This window comes from Nerophis ophidion, linkage group LG19, assembly GCF_033978795.1.
Source record: "Nerophis ophidion isolate RoL-2023_Sa linkage group LG19, RoL_Noph_v1.0, whole genome shotgun sequence".
In the NCBI taxonomy this organism is placed as follows: domain Eukaryota; kingdom Metazoa; phylum Chordata; class Actinopteri; order Syngnathiformes; family Syngnathidae; genus Nerophis; species Nerophis ophidion.
Window position 1 is genome coordinate 26,253,294 of NC_084629.1, and position 21,038 is coordinate 26,274,331.

General features: G+C 40.5%; 1 protein-coding gene across 20 annotated transcripts in view; it reads left to right on the top strand.

The window, feature by feature from the left end:
- caska (calcium/calmodulin-dependent serine protein kinase a) overlaps positions 1 to 21,038 on the top strand; it is a 252,512-nt gene that overhangs the window by 114,140 nt on the left and 117,334 nt on the right. For all 20 annotated transcript variants that reach the window (XM_061879695.1, XM_061879694.1, XM_061879699.1 and 17 more), the window contains exon 2: positions 18,548 to 18,660. In XM_061879695.1, coding sequence (XP_061735679.1) covers positions 18,548 to 18,660 — 113 coding nt within the window. The remainder of the gene's footprint in view (positions 1 to 18,547; positions 18,661 to 21,038) is intronic.

Consider the following 21,038-nt stretch of genomic DNA (forward strand, 5'->3'; position numbering starts at 1 on the left):
AAGCAATAATTAAGGTTTTACTCATGCACTTTCTCTTGCTACTTCAAGGCTTGAATGTTTGATTAATTTGTTACTGTTATTTTATTTGCAAATGTATTATCAGCCTGTGGAAAAACTTTATTTTGATATTTACCTCAATGGGCTGCAAATAGAAAAGAGGCATTTCATGTTTATTTAAATTTTATTTGATATGCCATTGATATTTTTTTTGTAAACTCTATTTTACATGTCACTATAACGTTATATAAGCCTTGCTTGTTCAACATTCAATGCAAAACTTGTTTGGGTCCCTATTAAAAGGTTAATTTGTTCAACCTTGCCCCGTGGCTCTGTTCAGTTTTAAATTTTGGCCCACTCTGTATCTGAGTTTGACACGCCTGCTATACCGGGTGACTTTTCAAATGATACTACAAATTAGCAGTGCTGCTACTTTTTGTAGCAACGCTTTTGCCGCATAATTGTTCAACATATTCCCACTTGAAGCCAAACCACCGCCAGACGATGGACCCCCTGCTGTTTTTCTGGGGTATTAATTCTTCCTCCATTTGTTACCAGATTCGCACCTTCTCTCTCTGGTATTACCACTCACAACGCACCACAGCTAATGTTACCCATGCAGCTACATCTCTACTTGGGGAGGGCGTATGACGTTGCAAATGTGACAGTATGTGACGTATGTAAGAAGGTGCGCTTGTTTAATGTCTATGTGAGAATGAGAGACAAGAAAGACTGAGAAACGCCTGCAGTACAATGCCCATAACTAAAAGCAACTATGTGAGAACATATAGTCAAATATCACGATATAGTCATTTTCTATATCGCACAGACACATCCGCGATATATCGAGTATATCGATATATTGCCCAGCCCTAATATATACAGATGCTATTTTGTGATTTATGTTTTTGTGTGTGTGTTTAGTCATTACGATCATTATATAATTAGTTTTTTTCAGCTAAAAAAAAATGTTTTATTGTTTACTGTTGTACATGTGAGTTACGCAGGTAGACAAAAATAATACATAGCCGACAAGTAAACACATCAAGTTAAGTATGTTTGTTCTATGTTAATATATTTTCCAGACTATTCAGCGCACCGTATTTAAGCCGCACCAACTACACTTTCGAGGAAAAAAAAATGTTTTCCATATATTAGCCACACAGGGGTATAAGCCACAAATATATATGTTGTTAAATGAGTTATTTACACACAAAGATGCTGTACATGTTTATGTAAATACCTTAATTGTTTGCAAAGGGTGTCCGTTACACGGCAGTAAAATGGCTGATCAAACAAAACAGAAGTCGTCTTCATGGACCCAATCTCCAATCAGCTAAACAGACTCAATAACTCCACGGTGACGTCTTGGAGAATTTACTGAGGAATTCGTGAAAGTGAAACAATACAAAAAGAATTCAAGGTTTTGTCATACTCCTACACATTTGTACATATATGGTACACAATTTGGACTCGGGTCCCTGGCAAGTGTTAGGAAAGGCATCAATAAATAGGCAATGAAGGAGAAGGATAAAAAATAGAAAATAACGTAAGGTGCTTAACAAGAGGAAGGAGCGAGGTTAGCTGGCTACGTACTTAATAATTAGTCATATTAACACAGGCACTCCTAAACGTGTTAGGATATTAACTAATGCTAACGGCGCTAACATCATTACATTACGATGGCACATACAAATATGCATGAAAACGCTTTTACAAACATCACACATGGGATGGCTTAGTAAGTATAGACAGTTTTAGTTATATTGTAAAACTTACAAACGTTGCTTGGAGCTAGTTATGAATGCAGAATTCTTTCGAGGGTAAAAACACTATGAACAGCTGAAAGATAGAACGGCACTTCTACTTCTGGTTGAAAGCACTAAATGGAAGGACACTGTTGCACCTGCAGTGAGCCAACTCGTCCAAAAGATGGCGCCATAGCACAAACAACAAAACACCTCAGAGTATTTTCCGTTGCAAGGTGATAATACTAACACAGACTCTTGTGTTGGCATATTGGCTAATGCTAACGATGTTAGCTTCATTACATTACAATAGCATGGATAAATATGCATGAAAAGACTCCTACAGACATCACACATGGGGCGGTTTAATAAGTATGTTGTACTGTAAAAATTGCAAACGTTGCTTGGAGTGATGAATTAAGAACCCAAACAAGAAGAAATGCTACGGACCATTAGTAGACAGAATTGCACTTCTACTTCTGGTTTAAAGCTTAGACCAGCAGAAATTTGCATTCACGCTGCAGTGAGAAAAGTCGTCCAAAAGATGGCGTCATAGTAACACACCATTTAAGAGTCTTTACATGTTTTTAATAAAAACTATTTGCTTTATTGCAATCAGTGAAAAAAATATCCATCAATTAGCTGCACCGTTTTATAAGCCACTGGGTTGAAAGGGTAGGAAAAAAGTAGCGGTTTAATTTACAGACAGGCAAGGCCGCGGGTCCTGACGGTGTGAGCCCCAGGGTGCTCAAAGCCTGCACCCCACAGCTGCGTGGTGTGCTCCAGCACATCTTCAACATGAGCCTTAGGCTGCAGAAAGTCCCCACACTGTGGAAAACCTCATGCGTGGTCCCCATTCCCAAGTGCACGTGACCCAGCACGTCGAAGAACTACAGGCCGGTGGCTCTAACCTCCCACATCATGAAGACCATTGAGAGGTTGGTCTTGGAACAACTCTGCCCTACGGTCAAGCTCCACCTGGACCCATTCCAATTCGCCTACCAGCCCTGACTGGGAGTGGAGGATGCAGTCATCTTCTACCTGCTGAACCAAGCCCACGCCCACCTCGACAAGACTGCGAGCAGTGTGAGGGTCATGTTTTTTTACTTCTCCAGTGCTTTTGATACCATATGGCCTGGGCTTCTGGGTGTGAAGTTGGAGAGGATGCAGGTGGAGGCCCCCTGGGTGTCCCGGGTTGTAGATTACCTGACTGACAGACCACAGTACGTGCAACTGCAGGACTGTGTGTCTGACAGGCTGGTCAGCAAGACCGGGGGCCCGCAAGGCACAGTCTTCTCCCCCTTCCTCTTCACCATTTACACCACCGATTTCTACTATCAATCAGAGTCCTGCCACCTTCCGAAGTTTTCTGATGACTCTGCAATAGTGGGGTGTATTGAGGATGGTGATGATGAGGAATACAGGGTACTGGTGGAGGACTGTGTCACATGGTGTGGAAAGAATCGCCTCTAGCTCAATGTGACGAAGACCAAGGAGCTGGTTGTGGACCTGGGAAGGAGGAGGAGTACCCCGGCGACCCCTGTTTCCATCAGGGGGGTCAATGTGGACATGGTAGAGGATTATAAATACCTTAGAGTACACATGGACAACAAGCTGAATGGGTCAAAACACGCTGAGGCCCTCTACAAGAAGGGACAGACGCCTTTTACTTACTCAGGAGGCTAGGATTCTTCAAGGTCTGTACAAAGATGTTGAAGTTGTTTTACAAGTCGGTTGTTGCGGGCGCTTTCTTGTATGCCGTGGCTTGTTGGGCAGCGGGTTAAGAGTGAGGGACACAAACAGACTGGACAAGTTGGTAGAGAAGGCCAGTAACTTGGTGGGAGAGGAGCTGGACTCTCTGGCGGTGGTGTCAGAGAGGAGAAGTCTAGCAGAACTCCACGCCATTATGGACAACACCTCCCACCCACTACACTCCGACCTTACGGAGAGAATGAGCACGTTCAGTGGAAGGCTCAGACTCCCAAAATGCAACACAGGAGGTCATTCATACCGACAGCCATCAGACTGTATAATGCATATGTTCCTTGACCGCACTTAAATGTAGAATATATTTATATCATTAATATATAATATGTATAATATATATAATATATGTTATATATTATTTATTATTATTATTATTGTCTATTTTGAGTGAACTGTGGTGCTGAATTTCACCCATGGATCAATAAAGTACTTCCTATTCAATTCTATTCTATTATAGTTCGGAATTTACGGTTCTAATATCTTACTATAGTGATGTTTACAAGACATACTTGCAGGGAAAAGTGGCTTGTGTCATCACTAAAATGGATACATACATACAGTACAATAAGAGGCGGAAGGAAAGTAGTTCCTGCCAACAAGCTAGAGTATTAGACTTATTAGATCAATAAGACAGGAGTCGTTTTGGAATCGTATTTCTTTTCTTGAACGCAGCACAGCTAAAAGTAGATACTGTATGTCACAAGACGCATCGGTCCCAATGAAAAGCAAACATACCAATGCAAGTGAACAATGTAAGGAGAGAAAATGTATCTAAAAGGAGACTGAGGGCATCAAGAAAGAAAGCATGGTTTACTTTGCGTCATTTCTTCCAGCCTTGTATCTTTAAATTGTATAACGAATCAGCTTGTAGTATCGCCTGGACCCCTGCTAACTAAGTACAAAACCCAAAACTGGTGAAATTGGCACATAGTGTTAATGGTAAATAAAAACAAAATACAATGATTTGCAAATGCTTTTCAACTTATATTCAATTGTATAGACTGCAAAGACAATATATTTAATGTACCAAGAGAAACTTTTTTTTTTTTTTTTTTTTAATAATCATCAACTTAGAATTTAATGGCAGCACCACATTGCAAAAAAGTTGGCACAGGGGCATTTTTACCACTGTGTTACATGGCCTTTCCTTTTAACAACACTCAGTAAACATTTGGGAACTGAGTAGACCAATGTTTTAAGCTTTCGCAGATGGAATTATTTCCCATTCTTGCATGATGTACAGCTTAAGTTCTTCAACAGTCCGGGGTCTCCGCTGTGGTATTTTAGGCTTTATATTGCGCCACACATTTTCAATAGGAGACAGGTCTGGACGTCACAACTTTGCATCAGTCCATCTTAGATGAGCTCAGAACCAGCGAAGCCGCCAGCGTTTCTGGGTGTTTGTTGATAAATGGCTTTCGCTTTGTATAGTAGAGTTTTAACTTGCACCTACAGATGTAGCGACCAACTGTAGTTACTGACAATGGTTTTCTCAAGCGTTACTGAGCCCACATGGTGATATCCTTTACACACTGATGTCGCTTTTTGATGCAGTACCGCCTGAGAGATCGAAGGTCACGGGCATTCAATGTTGGTTTTCAGCCTTGCCGCTTACGTTCAGTGATATCTCCACATTCTCTGAACCTTTTGATGATATTACGGACAGTAGATGGTGAAATCCTTAAATAATTTGCCATAAATCGTTTAGAAATGTTGTTCTTAAACTGTTGGACAATTTGCTCATGCATTTGTTCACAAAGTGGTGACTTTCGCCCCATCCCTGTTTCGGAATGACTGAGCATTACACGGAAGCTGCTTTTATACCCAATCATGGCACCCGCCTGTTCCCAATTAGCCTGCACACCTGTGGAATGTACCAAATAAGTGTCTGATGAGGCGGCATGGCGTAGTGGGTAGAGAGGCGGGCCAGAAACCTGAGGATTGCAGGTTCGCTTCCCACCTATTAACATCCAAATCGCTGCCGTTGTGTCCTTGGGCAGGACACTTCACCCTTGCCCCCGGTGCCGCTCACACTCGTGAATGAATGATGGGTGGTAGTCGGAGGGGACGTAGGCGCAAACTGGCAGCCACGCTTCCGTCAGTCTACCCCAGGGCAGCTGTGGCTACAGATGTATCTTACCACCACCAGGTGTGAATGAATGATGGGTTCCCACTTCTCTGTGAGCGCTTTGAGTATCTAACAATAGAAAAGCGCGATATAAATATAATCCATTATTATTATTATGATGATGAGCATTCCTCAACCTTCTCAGTCTTTTTTGCCACTTGTGCCAGCTTTTTTGAAACATGTTGCAGGCATCAAATTCCAAATCAGTTTTCCAGTTGGAACATCAAATATCTGGTCTTTGTAGTCTATTCGATTGAATGTAAGTCGAAAAGGATTTGCAAATCATTGTATTCTGTTTTGGTTTACCTTTTAAGCAACTTGCCGACTTCACTGGTTTTGGGGTTTATAGTACAATTCATAACTTTTAGTAGGCGCTTTGTTAATAGAAAAGTATTAGTCCACAAATGTTGTACCGGCTCTCACTAAAGGTCTACCAAAAATTGTGGTTATATCAAGTATTTGTGGTTTTTAGCGCTGACAGGAAGCGTGTTAGTCGAGGTCCCGCGGCCGTCGTGGCGTCTTGTGAGTGATGCGGCCAACTGCCGTGTGTGCACTCGCATGTCGTAAAACGCCGCTGACATTTACCGAATGAGATGCAGCGTGATTGATGCGCAGCAGGAAAGCACGCCGGCCGCAAATCACCTTTTTACTGCGCCGACACACGCGGCGCTCGCCATAGCGGGCATCTTTCTTTTTCATACCCTAGTAAATTCCCCAGCGTTACCCTGACGTCAGAGTATAGGAAAATCCATATCGCTCCCCCGTCACACGATGGAGTCGGCGAGACGCACGTAAGGTCGTAGGCTTGTAAGGGTCAGTCACAGTTCATGTAGTCCCCCAGCTCAGTCTTTAAAAGCTTATATGATCATGAACTGGGCAAGTAAAGGTCATGTTATGCTTATCTTTGTCACTACGCTATGTCGTTCATTCATTTAACACTTGGAGGTGTGGCTGCAGTGGAACTGGAGCATTCCCACCTCATTATCGCTGATGTGGCGTTAAGACACAAACCACTCAGGAGTGATTGGTTTTGTGCACTCCTGTACAATTTTTACTGCCAAGACTTATTGTTTTTTAGCGCAAAAAAAACCCCAACATAAATTTTCGGAGCAGCAGCATGTGCAAAGACCGAGTAAATGATGGTGCAAATTTGTAATAAAATGCTAACAGAGGATTAGGACTGGGCAATATGGCTGAAAACTATATCACAATGTACAGTATTTTCCGGACTATAAGGCGCACTTAAAATCCTTTTTTTCCCTCAAAACTCGACAGTGCGCCTTATAACTAATGATGGCAGTCAAACATAAGAGATACAGTTGGGCAAAAAAGTATTTAGTCAGCCACCGATTGTGCAAGTTCTCCCACTTAAAATGATGAAAGAGGCCTGTAATTTTCATCATAGGTACACTTCAACTGTGACAGACAGAATGGGAAAAAAAATCCATAAATTCACATTGTAGGAATTTTAAAGAATGTATTTGTAAATTATGGTAGAAAATAAGTATTTGGTCAACCATTCAAAGCTCTCAATGATGGAAGGAGGTTTTGGCTCAAAATCTCACGATACATGGCCCCATTCATTCTTTCCTTAACACGGATCAATTGTCCTGTCCCCTTAGCAAAAAAACAGCCCCAAAGCATGATGTTTCCAACCCCCATGCTTCACAGTAGATATGGTGTTCTTGGGATGCAACTCAGAATTATTCTTCTTCCAAACACAACGAGTTGAGTTTATACCTAAAAGTTCTATTTTGGTTTCATCTGACCACATGACATTCTCCCAATCCTCTGCTGTATCATCCATGTATCCATTTTGGTATAAACTCAACTCGTCTTGTTTGGAGGAAGAAGAATACTGAGTTGCATCCCAAGAACACCACACCTACTGTGAAGCATGGGGGTGGAAACATCATGTTTTGGGGCTGTTTTTCTGCTAAGGGGACAGGACGATTGATCCGTGTTGAGGAAAAAATGAATGGGGCCATGTATCGTGAGATTTTGAGCACAGTTGAAGTGTACCTATGATGAAAATTACAGACCTCTGTCATCATTTTATGTGGGAGAACTTGCACAATCGGTGGCTGACTAAATACTTTTTTACCCCACTGTACGTGTAGACTCCACTCTGATGGCATTATGACTCAAGTGAACACCAACATTTTATATGTTCCATTGAAAATCCAGAACATTACACACAGCGCTCAAAAGTCTATCAAAATGTTTTAGTACGACTCTGGTAAGCTACGAAGCCGCACCTCTTGATGGATTGTACTGTGCTTCAACATAGGAGTATTAATATGGTGTGTGAATAAGGTAAGACATTATCTGGCGTTTTGTTTGGCAGTACAATGCAAAATAAACTTTTCTTACCTTCTGGTACTTGCTGATGTGTATTTAAGTTAAAGTTAAAGTACCAATGATAGTCACCCACACATTAGGTGTGGTGAAATTACCCTCTGCATTTGACCCATCCCCTTGTTCCACCCCCTGAGAGGTGAGGGGAGTAGTGAGCAGCAGCGGTGGCCGCGCTCGGAAATCATTTTGGTGATTTAACCCCCAATTCCAACCGTTGATGCTGACTGCCAAGCAGGGAGGTAATTGGTCCCGTTTTTATGGTCTTTGGAATGACTAATTTACGACCTTCCGATCTCAGGGCGGGCACTCTAACTGGGACCTGCATAAATCCTGAAAAATTGTGTGCGTCCGCCTAATCCCGTAGTTGATAAGCTTCTTTTATTTCTGTATCTTCTTGTTATGGGACATTCGTCTTCCAGCTTTTGCCATTTCTAATATAAAGTAGTGTAACGTTCTTACTTATATCTGTCAGTAAACTCGCCATGAAAGCGCTAAAACATACCGGTGTAGTTAGTTTATATTATTCACCCAAGGAACTTTAGTGATTAGAGAGTTTTCGTCGGACGGTTTTTCAGGGGACACATTTCCGGTGTTATTGTTGTTTCCGGATGAGGAGATGCTGCTCTGTTATTGATTGAAGTAAAGTCTGAATGTCATTAAAACAGTTAGCTCCATCTTTTGACACTTCTTCCACTCCCGTTCTTGCACGGTAGAAAAGACCAACCTTGTGTGCTTATTGGAGGACATTTAGATGTTTATGTTGGCTTTGCACAAGTAAACACGCTGCAGGACTGATTGTATCCGACATTATAAATGTTTATACTATCTGATATTTGTTTTTTGCTGTTATCAAAACAATATCTGTGATCACTATTGGATCAAGACACCCCTAATGTGAACAGAACTTGTTTGTGTTAAAAGGTAAGACCTATTCAACCAATCTATTATGCATGATCTATAGCACCAGTTAGACCATTCAAAACATGGGTATTTTCTAAATAAGATTCATGCATTCACAGGGAAATTAACTTTAAAAATGTCCCAAATAATGCTGCAGTTTACATTTTAAACAGTCAAATTTAAATAGATTGTATTGTGCACCCAAAAGGATGGAATTCCGCTTCTTAATCAATGACAACAGTGCAAAAAAAACCATTCATAAAATAGTACACTTCATAATGAAATATATAAATCATAGTAAACTAATGAGTTGCCATATAACAATGGTGATGGTTGGGATTATTTTGAACAGGCTTAATAAAGTTACTTTGAAGTACATCATGTGTTTACAGTTTCACTACGTGTGAAAAGCAGGGGCGGGTCCGTGCGTTTCTCACCTAGGCCCTCAGTGATGTTCTACTTAGTTTCAAAATACAGTAATTTATGTCACCACATGGACACGGCTGGAGATACTATACAGAAACCCACTTGCACACAACCCGGCTTTGAAGGACCTCAACAGTGTACAAAACGGTCTATTTTTCGCCGCATTTAACATTCAATAAGCCCACTTCAGCAATTAAAACATGTCTCATGTGATACTGTCAAAATTAAAATAATTGTATAAAATGAAACGTGAAAAACAAAGAAATGGAATATTTGAACTCACAATTTGTAGCACCCATACGACGTCGTATAAGCCAGTGGTACCTTATTGGTCGTAGTCGATTGATTCGTGTGAAAGTGGCGGGAAAACCATTTCACCGCCGGGATTGTGTCACAATTGGGTCGCATCTTACTGCGGGGTTCGTTCCCCCAGGATGCAGACGGACCACTCCAGACAGGACGTGCAGGGAGGAACATGATTTATTTGTCAAAATCAAACAAGGACCAAAAACGGATAATAAGCCAGGGGAAAAACGTGCCGATTGCACTCGACGCTAAAGTTAAAACTTGGCATAGACTACAAGTAAGGAATACCCACGTAACTGTGGCAAGAAACAAACAATGAAGCCAGACTGAGCGTCGTGAGCAAGGTAAATAAATAGCTCTCTGATTAGTGGTTGACAGCAGCTGAGCGTGCCAACCACTAACCAGCGGCAGGTGAACCCAATTAATCCCCACGGAAACTAAAACGAACCCAGAGGTGCACAAACAGGAACTAGCCATCCATTTTCTACCGATTGTCCCTTTTAGGGTTGCGCTGGTGCCTATCTCAGTAACAATCGGGCGGAAGGCGGGGTACAGCCTGGATAAGCCGCTGCCTCATCGCAGGGCCAACACAGATAAACAGACAACATTCACACTCACATTCACGCACTAGGGACAATTTTAGTGTTGCCAATCAACCTATCCCCAGGTGCATGTCTTTGGAAGTGGGAGGAAGCCGGTGTACCCGGAGGGAACCCACGCAGTCACGGGTAGAACATGCAAACTCCACACAGAAAGATCCCAAGCCTGGGATTGAACCCAGGACTACTCAGAACTAAGAGAGTCCAAAACTAACAGAACATAACAAAACAGGATCCGGGACACGGATTATGACAGATAGTTTCCGGTGTCAGCCGACCTCATCTCACAGGATGTAGTTCCTCTTAAATATCCTTCCTGAAAATGGCTTTGCAAATATAGCTCGATTGGTAGAGCGGCCGTGCCAGCAACTTGAGGGTTCCAGGTTCGTTCCCCGCTTCCGCCATCCTAATTACTACCGTTGTGTCCCTGGGCAAGACACTTTACCCACCTGCTCCCAGTGCCACCCACACTGGTTTAAAAAAAAAAAAAAAAGTAACTTAGATATTGGGTTTCACTATGTAAAGCGCGTTGAGTCACTAGAGAAAAACGCTATATAAATATAATTCACTTCACTTCACTAATCAAAATGCTCGCCTTCTTCGTGGGTTAAAAAAGTGAGTACCGGTGAGTTTTGTGTGGCTTTCTATGGCACGTATGGCTCCGGTGCCTCTTTCTGTTTTCGCACCTTGTGATTGGATACTCACTTGGGACTGCCAAATGAGTATCCAATCACAGGACGCGTAAATGTCACATTCAACGTGAGGCCAGCTCGAAGGCCTTACTGACAGAAACTCGTGATCTGATTGGCTATCGCAACTATCTATCAACTGTATGTGTCTGTTCACTTACAGTGCATAGACGCCCACACTTTGTTGATTCTTAAGGCCCCAGGCAGATTTCGTACAGCATAGCAACATAAGCTCGCTGAATTCTGATTGGACACAAACGAAAGTTAAAAACAACTGGAAGGAGCATAATACGACATGAAGAGATTTGGAAAAGTAAGTTAAAAATGAATTTTATCTTATGATCATGATTTCTGGTTATGTTAGGCCAGCTGAGAAAGCCTTGCTGGCGCTGACGGCACACCACTGGTGGAAAGAATAGAATCTTATTTATCTAGTCTCTGTGTATCAAATCCTGACTCCTCAATAAAATTATATATATATATATTATATATATATATATATATATATTTATATATATATATATATATATATATATATATATATATTAGAGATGCGCGGATAGGCAATCATATCATAGATGCAAAGGATTCTGGGTATTTGTTGTGTTGCGTCCATGTTGTTTTACTGTGAGGATGTTCTCCCGAAATGTGTTTGTCATTCTAGTTTGGTGTGGGTGCACAGCGTGGCGCATATTAGTAAGAGTGTTAAAATTGTTTATATCACAACCATTAGTGTACTCTGTATCACCCAGTATGCCTTGCAGTCGTGTGCGAGTGTCTGCGGAAGCCACACACAACATATTGCTGGACTGGCAAGTAGATTGTACATGTAGTAGAAGGCGTCAAAGGCAAAGGCTTCATAGCACGCCCTAATACTTATTAACCGGGTGACTGCCGGCAGACATTCTTGAGAATGTTTACGTCTCCTTTTGTCTTCTTCGCTTTGTGACACGCCGACACGGGTCCAAAATGGCTCTTTGAACGGTAAAAGTTACCGATCCCTGAACCATGTATATCAAATATTTCCAAATGGTTCAACTGCCACCCGCCCGAATCTATTTAAAATCTATTTTTTCGTCATGTCACCCGCCCGACCCGCGGTTTATCCGCGGACTCCCGGATGAGACCGCAAACCGCGCATCTCTAACATATATATATATATATATATATATATATATATATATATATATATATATATATATATATCCATCCATCCATTTTCTACCGCTTATTCCCTTTTTGGGGTCGCAGGGGGCGCTGGCGCCTATCTCAGCTACAATCGGGCGGAAGGCGGGGTACACCCTGGACAAGTCGCCACCTTATCGCAGGGCCAACACAGATAGACAGACAACATTCACACTCACATTGAAACACTAGGGCCAATTTAGTGTTGCCAATCAACCTATCCCCAGGTGCATGTTTTTGGAAGTGGGAGGAAGCCGGAGTATCCGGAGGGAACCCACGCATTCACGGGGAGAACATGCAAACTCCACACAGAAAGATCCCGAGCCTGGATTTGAACCCAGGACTGTAGGAACTTCGTATTGTGAGGCAGACGCACTAACCCCTCTGCCACCGTGAAGCCATATATATATATATATATATATATATATATATATATATATATATATATATATATATATATATATATACACACACACACACAGATTAGGGTGTACCCCGCCTTCCGCCCATGTGCAGCTGAGATAGGCACCAGCACCCACCGCGACCCCGAATGGGACTGGCGGTAGAAAATGGATGGATGGATGGATATTTGTCAGCCCCACAACTGTGCGTGCACCATTACTTGTGAGTATTAAACAGTCGCCCACCTGAAATGGTTCGCCTTTGAATAGCACCAGACTTAATGTATCGCTCCATTGACTAACACGGCTTCTCTTAATGTTTGAATAGGACTAGGAATAGACGAGGCTCCGCTCATTCAGCCTCACTTTCGCTCTCTTCCTCCTCTTTCATTCAACCTCCCTCCTTTCTCTCAGCCTCTTCCTGTTCGTTTAGCGCGGGCGGCTAAAGTGCAGGAATCAGCAGCTGACTTCTATTCAGAGCTCTAATGGCCTGAACACCGTGCGCAGCTGAGCACTCGTCAAAGCCAGAAACACCAACCCCTGTCTCCGCGGAGCCGCTTTTCTTTCCAAGACACGCCCATTTCCGCCCCTCGGGTCGTCTGCGATGCCACGCCAGTCTTATTTCCTAAGACTATCATGTTCACCACCTGACTCCTCGCCACTAACGTAGCATTGTGCCGAGATATTCTTCACGGGAGCTTTTTTTAAACTTCTATGTGACATGATCAGTGTTCCAATTAGTGTTGTCCCGATACCAATATTTTTGGTACCGGTGCCAAAATGTATTTTGATACTTTTCTAAATAAAAGGAACCACAAAACTAGCATTATTGGCTTTATTTTAACAACAAATCTAGGGTACATTAAACATATGTTTATTATTGCAATTTTGTCCTTAAATAAAATAGTGAACATACAAGAAATCTTGCCTTTTGTTAGTAAGTAAACAAAAAAGACTCCTAATTTAGCTGCTGATGTATGCAGTAACATATTGTGTCATTTTCCATTCTATTATTTTGTTAAAATTATTAAGGACGAGCTGTAAAAATGAATTATTAATCTACTTGTTCATTTACTGTTAATATCTGCTTACTTTCTCTGTTAACATCTACACTTCAGTTCAAAGGTAATAATCACATATTCTTCAGTTGTTTGATACGTTCCCTTTATTTTGGATGATACCACAAATTTGGGTATCGATCCGATACTAAGTAGTTACAAGATCATACATTGGTCATAATTTAAGTCCTCATGTGTCCAGGGACATATTTCCTGAATGTATAAACGTACATTTTTAAAAAAGGAAAAAAAGTAGTAGTATCAACTAAATACGCTCTTGTACTTGGTATCATTACAGTGGATGTCAGGTGTAGATCGTGATGCCTATGAGATATTGTATCCTTCTACGGTTTTGTAGTGAAGCATGTTTAGCTATTCCTCGTCCTGCAGGGATGATACTTGTAAGAAACTTACTGTATTTGTCGCCGCAGAGGCGAGGATTAGTGGTTTAGAAGTAGCTAAAACACTGCAGACTGCGGCTGGACTTTAGCCGCTAACTAGCTAGCTATGTCTTAAAACACCTCTTCCTGAGGGTGTTTCAGTGTTATAACTTCACCTTTATTGTTCGTTTTTAAGCCGTAATGCGTCCATTCTCCCCTTTCTGTCTAAACACTGTGTCTGCCTGTAAATACTCCGTGTGTGTGCGCTGCTGAACATGCTCCTCTGCTGGTAAACTGGCTGTGACAGGGGCGCAGAGGTGGACCAGTACTTTTTAGAGGCGGCATAGTACCAAATATGATTCATTAGTATCGCGGTAGTATACCGTACAACCCTATTAGGTCCGCATTCAGAATTATATCTACACATTTAAAGGCCTACTAAAATGAGATTTTTTCATTTAAACGGGGATAGCAGGTCCATTCTATATGTCATACTTGATCATTTCGCGATATTGCCATATTTATGCTGAAAGGATTTAGTAGAGAACATCCACGATAAAGTTCGCAACTTTCGGTATTAAGAGAAAAGCCCTGCCTCTACCGGAAGTCGCAGACGATGACGTCATACGTGTGGGGGCTCCTCACATATTCACATTATTTTTAATGGGAGCCTCCAACAAAAAGAGCTATTCGGACCGAGAAAACGGCAATTTCCCCATTAATTAGAGCGAGGATGAAAGATTTGTGTTTGAGAATATTGATAGCGACGGACTAGAAAAAAGAAAAAAAACGCGATTGCATTGGGACGGATTTTGATGTTTTTAAACATATTTACTAAGATAATTCTGGGAAATCCCTTATCTTTCTATTATGTTGCTAGTGTTTTAGTGAGTTTAATAGTACCTGATAGTCTCAGGGGAGTCGACGGCAGCTATGGACGGCACAATCTCAGCTTTTCTCCGGTAAGAAGCGACTTTTTAACCCCAATTTTCTCACCGAAACCTGCTGGTTGACATTCCGTCGTGATTCATGTACGCTTGACCGCGCTGTGATCCATTGTAAAGTTTCACCTCCAGGAATTTCAAGCAAGGAATCACCGTGTGTTTGTTTGGCTAAAGGCTAAAGCTTCCCAGATCCATCTTTCTACTGTGACTTCTCCAATATTAATTGAACAAATTGCAAAAGATTCAGCAACACAGATCTCCAAAATACTGTGTAATTATGCCGTTAAAGCAGACGACTTTTAGCTGTGTGTGCGCAGCGCTTATACTTCCTAAAAACCCATGACGTCTTGCGTACACGTCATTACACAACGTTTTCAAAACGAAACTCCCGGGAAATTTAAAATTGTAATTTAGCAAACTAAAAAGGCCGTTTGGGCATGTGTTGCAATGTTAATATTTCATCATTGATGTATAAACTGTCAGACTGCGTGGTGGGTAGTAGTGGGTTTCAGTAGGCCTTTAAGTAAAGTAAAATGAAAACTGAGAACACAAGCCAGTTTACTTTTCACACAGACACACTTTCTGGCTTTCTAATTGCGAGGAAACGGTTATGGCTGCATAACACTCAAACCAACTTTATGCTTTCCTACATTTTGGCTGCAATGAGTGCAATATCCAGATATAAAAGACACCGTGCAGACCAGCGGGGATCTAATGTTTGTGTGAATGTGCTTGAGCGAGGTTGTCTTTGCACAGAAATACAGAGCGCTCGAACAGATGGCAATCAAGCTAAAGCTGCTTAGCATCAGAAGGGTGAGGTGGGACGGCATCGTGCCCGACTGGGACACATGCAGGCTGCAGAAGAGGGCCACTTCATTAGGTACACCTGCACATATTGATAGGGTCCGTATCGATTAGCGCGCCATTCGAAAGTAGATTAGTGCAACGGTACCTAATGAGTTGTCTGGCCGAGGAGCATTCCAACGCAAAAAGGGGGATAATGCATTCCTTGGTTTCCTGGTCACATGACTCTCGTTTGTTTTATGGGCTGCCTTAGAGTGCAGATAGATAATAAATTCCATGTGAACCCGGCACTTCCATCCACTCCTCAGACGGACCGGTCCTTAATCATCGACCTCTGCCTCTGACAGCAACATGACAACATGAATATTCATGAGCTACATTTACATATATAAGGAGCGTAACACTAAACTGGTATTGGGAACATTGATTAGGAATAAACTTAAGTTAACAGAGGTGAGCAAAGAGCGATATGGAAAAGTGTTTTTGCTTGAGACGTGTTTGGGCGATAATAACTGTTATTACTTGCCGCCATGGCAACAAATAAAATAAGTTCCTTGCCAATGTCATCCCAGAAAGACAAAGAACCCAGTTTCTTACAAGTACCATTGTCACTGCAGGACAAGGAACAGCTAAACATGCTTCACTATACACCGTTTTAGGATACAACAGATCAGTGGTTCTCAACCTTTTTTCAGTGATAAATATGTCAGTGCCATGTTGGCATTTTTTTCCATAACTTGAGTTGATTTATTTTGGAAAACCTTGTTACATTGTTTGATGCAGTGGTTCCCAACCTTTTTTCAGTGATGTACCCCCTGTGAACATTTTTTTTAATTCAAGTACCCCCTAACCAGAGCAAAGCATTTTTTGTTGCAAAAAAGAGATAAAGAAATAAAAAACAGCACTATGTCATCAGTTTCTGATTTATTAGATTGTACAACAGTGCAAAATATTGCTCATTTGTAGTGGTCTTTCTTGAACTATTTGGAAAAAAAGATATAAAAATTACTAAAAACTTGTTGAAAAATAAACAAGTGATTCAATTATAAATAAAGATTTCTCCACATAGAAGTAATCATCAACTTAAAGTGCCCTCTTTGGGGATTGTAATAGAGGTCCGTCTGGATTAATGAAATTAATTGTAAACATTTCTTCACAAAAAAATACATCTTTTACATCAATATTTATGGAACATGTCCACAAAAAATCTAGCTGTCAACACTTGTTGCATTTATTTTCACAGTTTATGAATTTACATTCATATTTTGTTGAAGTATTATACAATAAATATTAGGGGTGTAACGGTACACAAAAATTTCGGATCGGTACGTACCTCGGTTTAGAGGTCACGGTTCGGTTAATTTTCGGTACAGTAAGAAAACAAACAAATATCATTTTTGGGGTTATTTATGTACCAAATTTATAAACAATGACTTTATCCTTTTAACATTGGGAACACTATAATAATTCTGCCCACGTTAATCCACATTAAACTGCCTCAAGTTGTTACTTAGATTAAATAAAATGACAAAACTTTTCTTCTACATATAAAAAGTGCAACATTAAACGGTTTCAAGTCAACTCATCATGCTTGATTTGTTACAGCATTTGGGAAGCCTGTAGTTGATTTTTATTATGTAAATTTTATATTTTTGTCAACATGTGATAGCAGGGACCCTGCCATTCAAAACTAGGCTGTTACATTACGTATGATTAATGTAACTATAGCTGAAAAATAGTACAATAGCAATAGGAGAGACTATTCATCCCGGAAATCTATGGAGTTCATGTTTGTTCATGTGAAATAATAGACAGACAGGGCTTTGCTGCCACTAACACACGCACACACACATACACACACGCACACACACGCACACACACACGCACGCACGCACGCACGCACGCACACACACAGAAAAATGAGCTAACGTAACGCTAAAAGCTAATTAGCCTTCACATTACCTCAAGCCAGAACTGTGAACTGCAGTTTAAGTTTCTAGAATGTCAACGGGCTCATAGTGATGTTTGTAATAGTTGTGACTGGAAAGTGTTTTTTATAATTTGGGTAGTGTACGAGTTCCGCTGCTAATCACATGTCTGTTCGACAATGAAGCATTTACAACATGCGTTCTGAATACGCACTGCCGATTGGCTGTTACATCGCTCTGAATACGCACTGCTGATTGGCTTTGTATGTAACCAATCAGATGGTGGTGTGGGCGGGCCAATGCTGGGTGCTCACTGCTCAGACAGAGGCAGAAAGCAGAGCAGCTTCTTAAGACTTTAGAATACAAAGTCGTTCGATACACCCTCGTACCGAAACGGTTCAATACAAATACACGTACCGTTACACCCCTAAAAAATATATTTATAAAGTATTTTTGGATTGTTGCTATTTTTAGAATATTTTTAAAATCTCATGTACCCCCTGGCATACCTTCAAGTACCCCCAGTGTTACGCGTACCCCCATTTGAGAACCACTGCAATAGATCACCGGCGTCACAATGTAAACCAGACCTATCAATGCTGACTCTGCAAGTTGCTTCTTTTGCTGCTGTGTTTTGCACCACACTTGTTCCTAAATGAGCATGTGGTTAAAGAGACCTATTTTTTCCTTTCCACTTTCTTATGCACTTCGAACATTACTAAAAAAAACTAATTATAAATGTAATGAGATTTCACGTTAAGGAAATAACAGCCTCACTTCAATTGTCGCCTGCTCCTAACTTACGCCCGTGTTGGGAAATATATCCTCTAGCTTCTGGCCCATGATAATTTCCAGGGGCCTCGTCCGGAAAATGTCTTCTGCTATTGTTGGACGTGTGTAATAAAGCTCTTCGTCGATGTCTTTTTCAGGGGTCCCTTCAGTGTCGTGAGAAGATGTATCAACCGAGAATCGGGGCAGCAGTTTGCCGTCAAGATCGTGGACGTGGCCCAGTTCACCTCAAGTCCCGGACTCAGCACGGAAGGTAGGACGACTGCATGTTGATGCTTCAGACTGAGACTAAATGTGAATGCTATTTGTGTATACACTTCCTATATGAGCAATAGGCCTTCAGGGACCTAATTAATATTACAGTGATGGAGCGAGGAAGAGACAGAGCATTAAATTAGCAAAAAAGAAAACAACAATCTGTGACGGGCTGAGGCAATTGGATGATGAATTAAAATGCCAGATTTTTTGTTGTTGTTTTGTTTTTACGTTATTAATGGTTACATGAAGCATTCATTATATACCCTCAACTGTCACTACATAAGGTATTAATTAGGTGTCAATCAAATCAATGAAATGTTACTTATCATTGGAGCCTGACACCCTACTGCAGTGGTTCTCAAATGGGTGTACGTGTACCCCTGAGGGTACTTGAAGGTATGCCAAGGGGTATGTGAGATTTTTTTTAAATATTCTAAAAATAGCAACAATTTTAAAATCCTTCATAAATATATTTATTGAATAATACTTCAACAAAATATGAATGTAAGTTCATAAACTATGAAAAGAAATGCAACAATGCAATATTCAGTGTTGACAGCTAGATTTTTTAGTGGACATGTTCCATAAATATTGATGTTAAAGATTTCCTTTTTTGTGAAGAAATGTTTAGAATTAAGTTCATGAATCCAGATGGATCTTTATTACAATCCCCAAAGAGGGCACTTTAAGTTACTTCTATGTGTAGAAATCTTTATTTATAATTGAATCACTTGTTTGTTTTTCAACAAGTTTTTAGTTATTTTTACCTTTTTTTCCAAATAGCTCAAGAAAGACCACTACAAATGAGCAATATGTTGCACTGTTATACAATTTAATAAATCAGAAACTGATGACATAGTGATGTATTTTACTTCTTTATCTCTTCTTTTCAACCAGAAATGTTTTGCTCTGATTAGGGGGTACTTGAATTAAAAAAAAATTCACAGGGGGTACATCACTGAAAAAACGTTGAGAACCACTGCCCTACTGTGTATCTTTCTTTTAGGGATGTAACATTATGAAAATGTCGTATCAAAATTATCTGGACCACAACTATCACAGTCATTGTTATCACAGTATTGTTGAGTGCGCTCAAAAAGTACGTAAACACACACTGAAATATTTTAGTCGTATTTTTGTTGATAACTCAAATAGACACACTGTTAGAAAAGCCACTTTTTTACATGTTATGTGTTTTTTATGCTTCACTATTAGTGTTTTAGTCTTAGTATTTTATCTGTTTGAATGGCTAAGCTTTTATTGTTTTAAATATTGCTTTGTACATTAGCACTTTAACATTTATTTGAATGTAACGTGCTTAAGAAATAAAATCTAATTTTATTATTATTATTTTTATTTCTGGCGGGCGTTGTGGCATCCTACTCTGTTCAGCGGTCTTTGAACGCATCGTAAAAACACGTCTGTCTCGTATTCCTCTGAGTATACATCAAACACTGTGTGCTAAGAGAGCAGTTTGTAGGATCAATGTGCAACATTTAATCCCTTAGTTGCTCAGACAGTAATGTGTTTATTTAAGTTTAGATTGGAGTTAGAGCTGGGCAATATACGATAACTGCTGACCAGATTTTATATATTTCTCATTTGCAAGTAGTGTTTGACATTAAGTTGCAATTACAGTTGCAAGTACAGGACATTAAATGGCTGTAGTATATAGTTTATTTAGATTTTTTTTTTGTTTGCACCTTAAAAAGTGATAATACTTTAAGTATTGTACTTTTTGTGCACCAGCTGTTTGATTGTAACGAACATCTTCGTTGTAGTTTTCATATAAAAAAATTTTTGGGAGGTGTTGTAATCGCCATGTAAAATCGCTAATGCTAATCAGCCTTTCAATAGCAAAGCCTATGTATATTCGCTTCAAGCTAAGGCATTTTTGGAAAAGTGGAGCCTTACTTGACTTACATTACTGTATATTAGTCCATTTCTTTGTTGTTGTTTTTAAATAACCACAACTCAGCTTTGTGCTATAGGTGACAAAGCAGTTTGGTGTAAAATGTAATAATATATGTTACTCATTATCTATTTTTTTTTCTTGACATTTGGCAAGGGCCAAGAAAGGAAAAACATGGCCCTTAAACCGCACTTTGAACACCCCTGGGATCACGATGCAAACAACCTGTGTGCCTTATAGCATTCAACGTGTCATCGAATGAGCAATAACAATTTGTGATATGTTTAAAGACACTGAAGGTTCGTTCCTCTGTGGAAATAAAGGCGCCACTTTAATTGTTTCCTAATGGAGAGGAAGGTTAATGGAGAAAGAATACGCAGGGGGCTGTTGACAAGTTTGCCACATTAGCAACAATCACACACACCTACGCGCGTAACAAATGACACTCAGGTGCAGCTTTG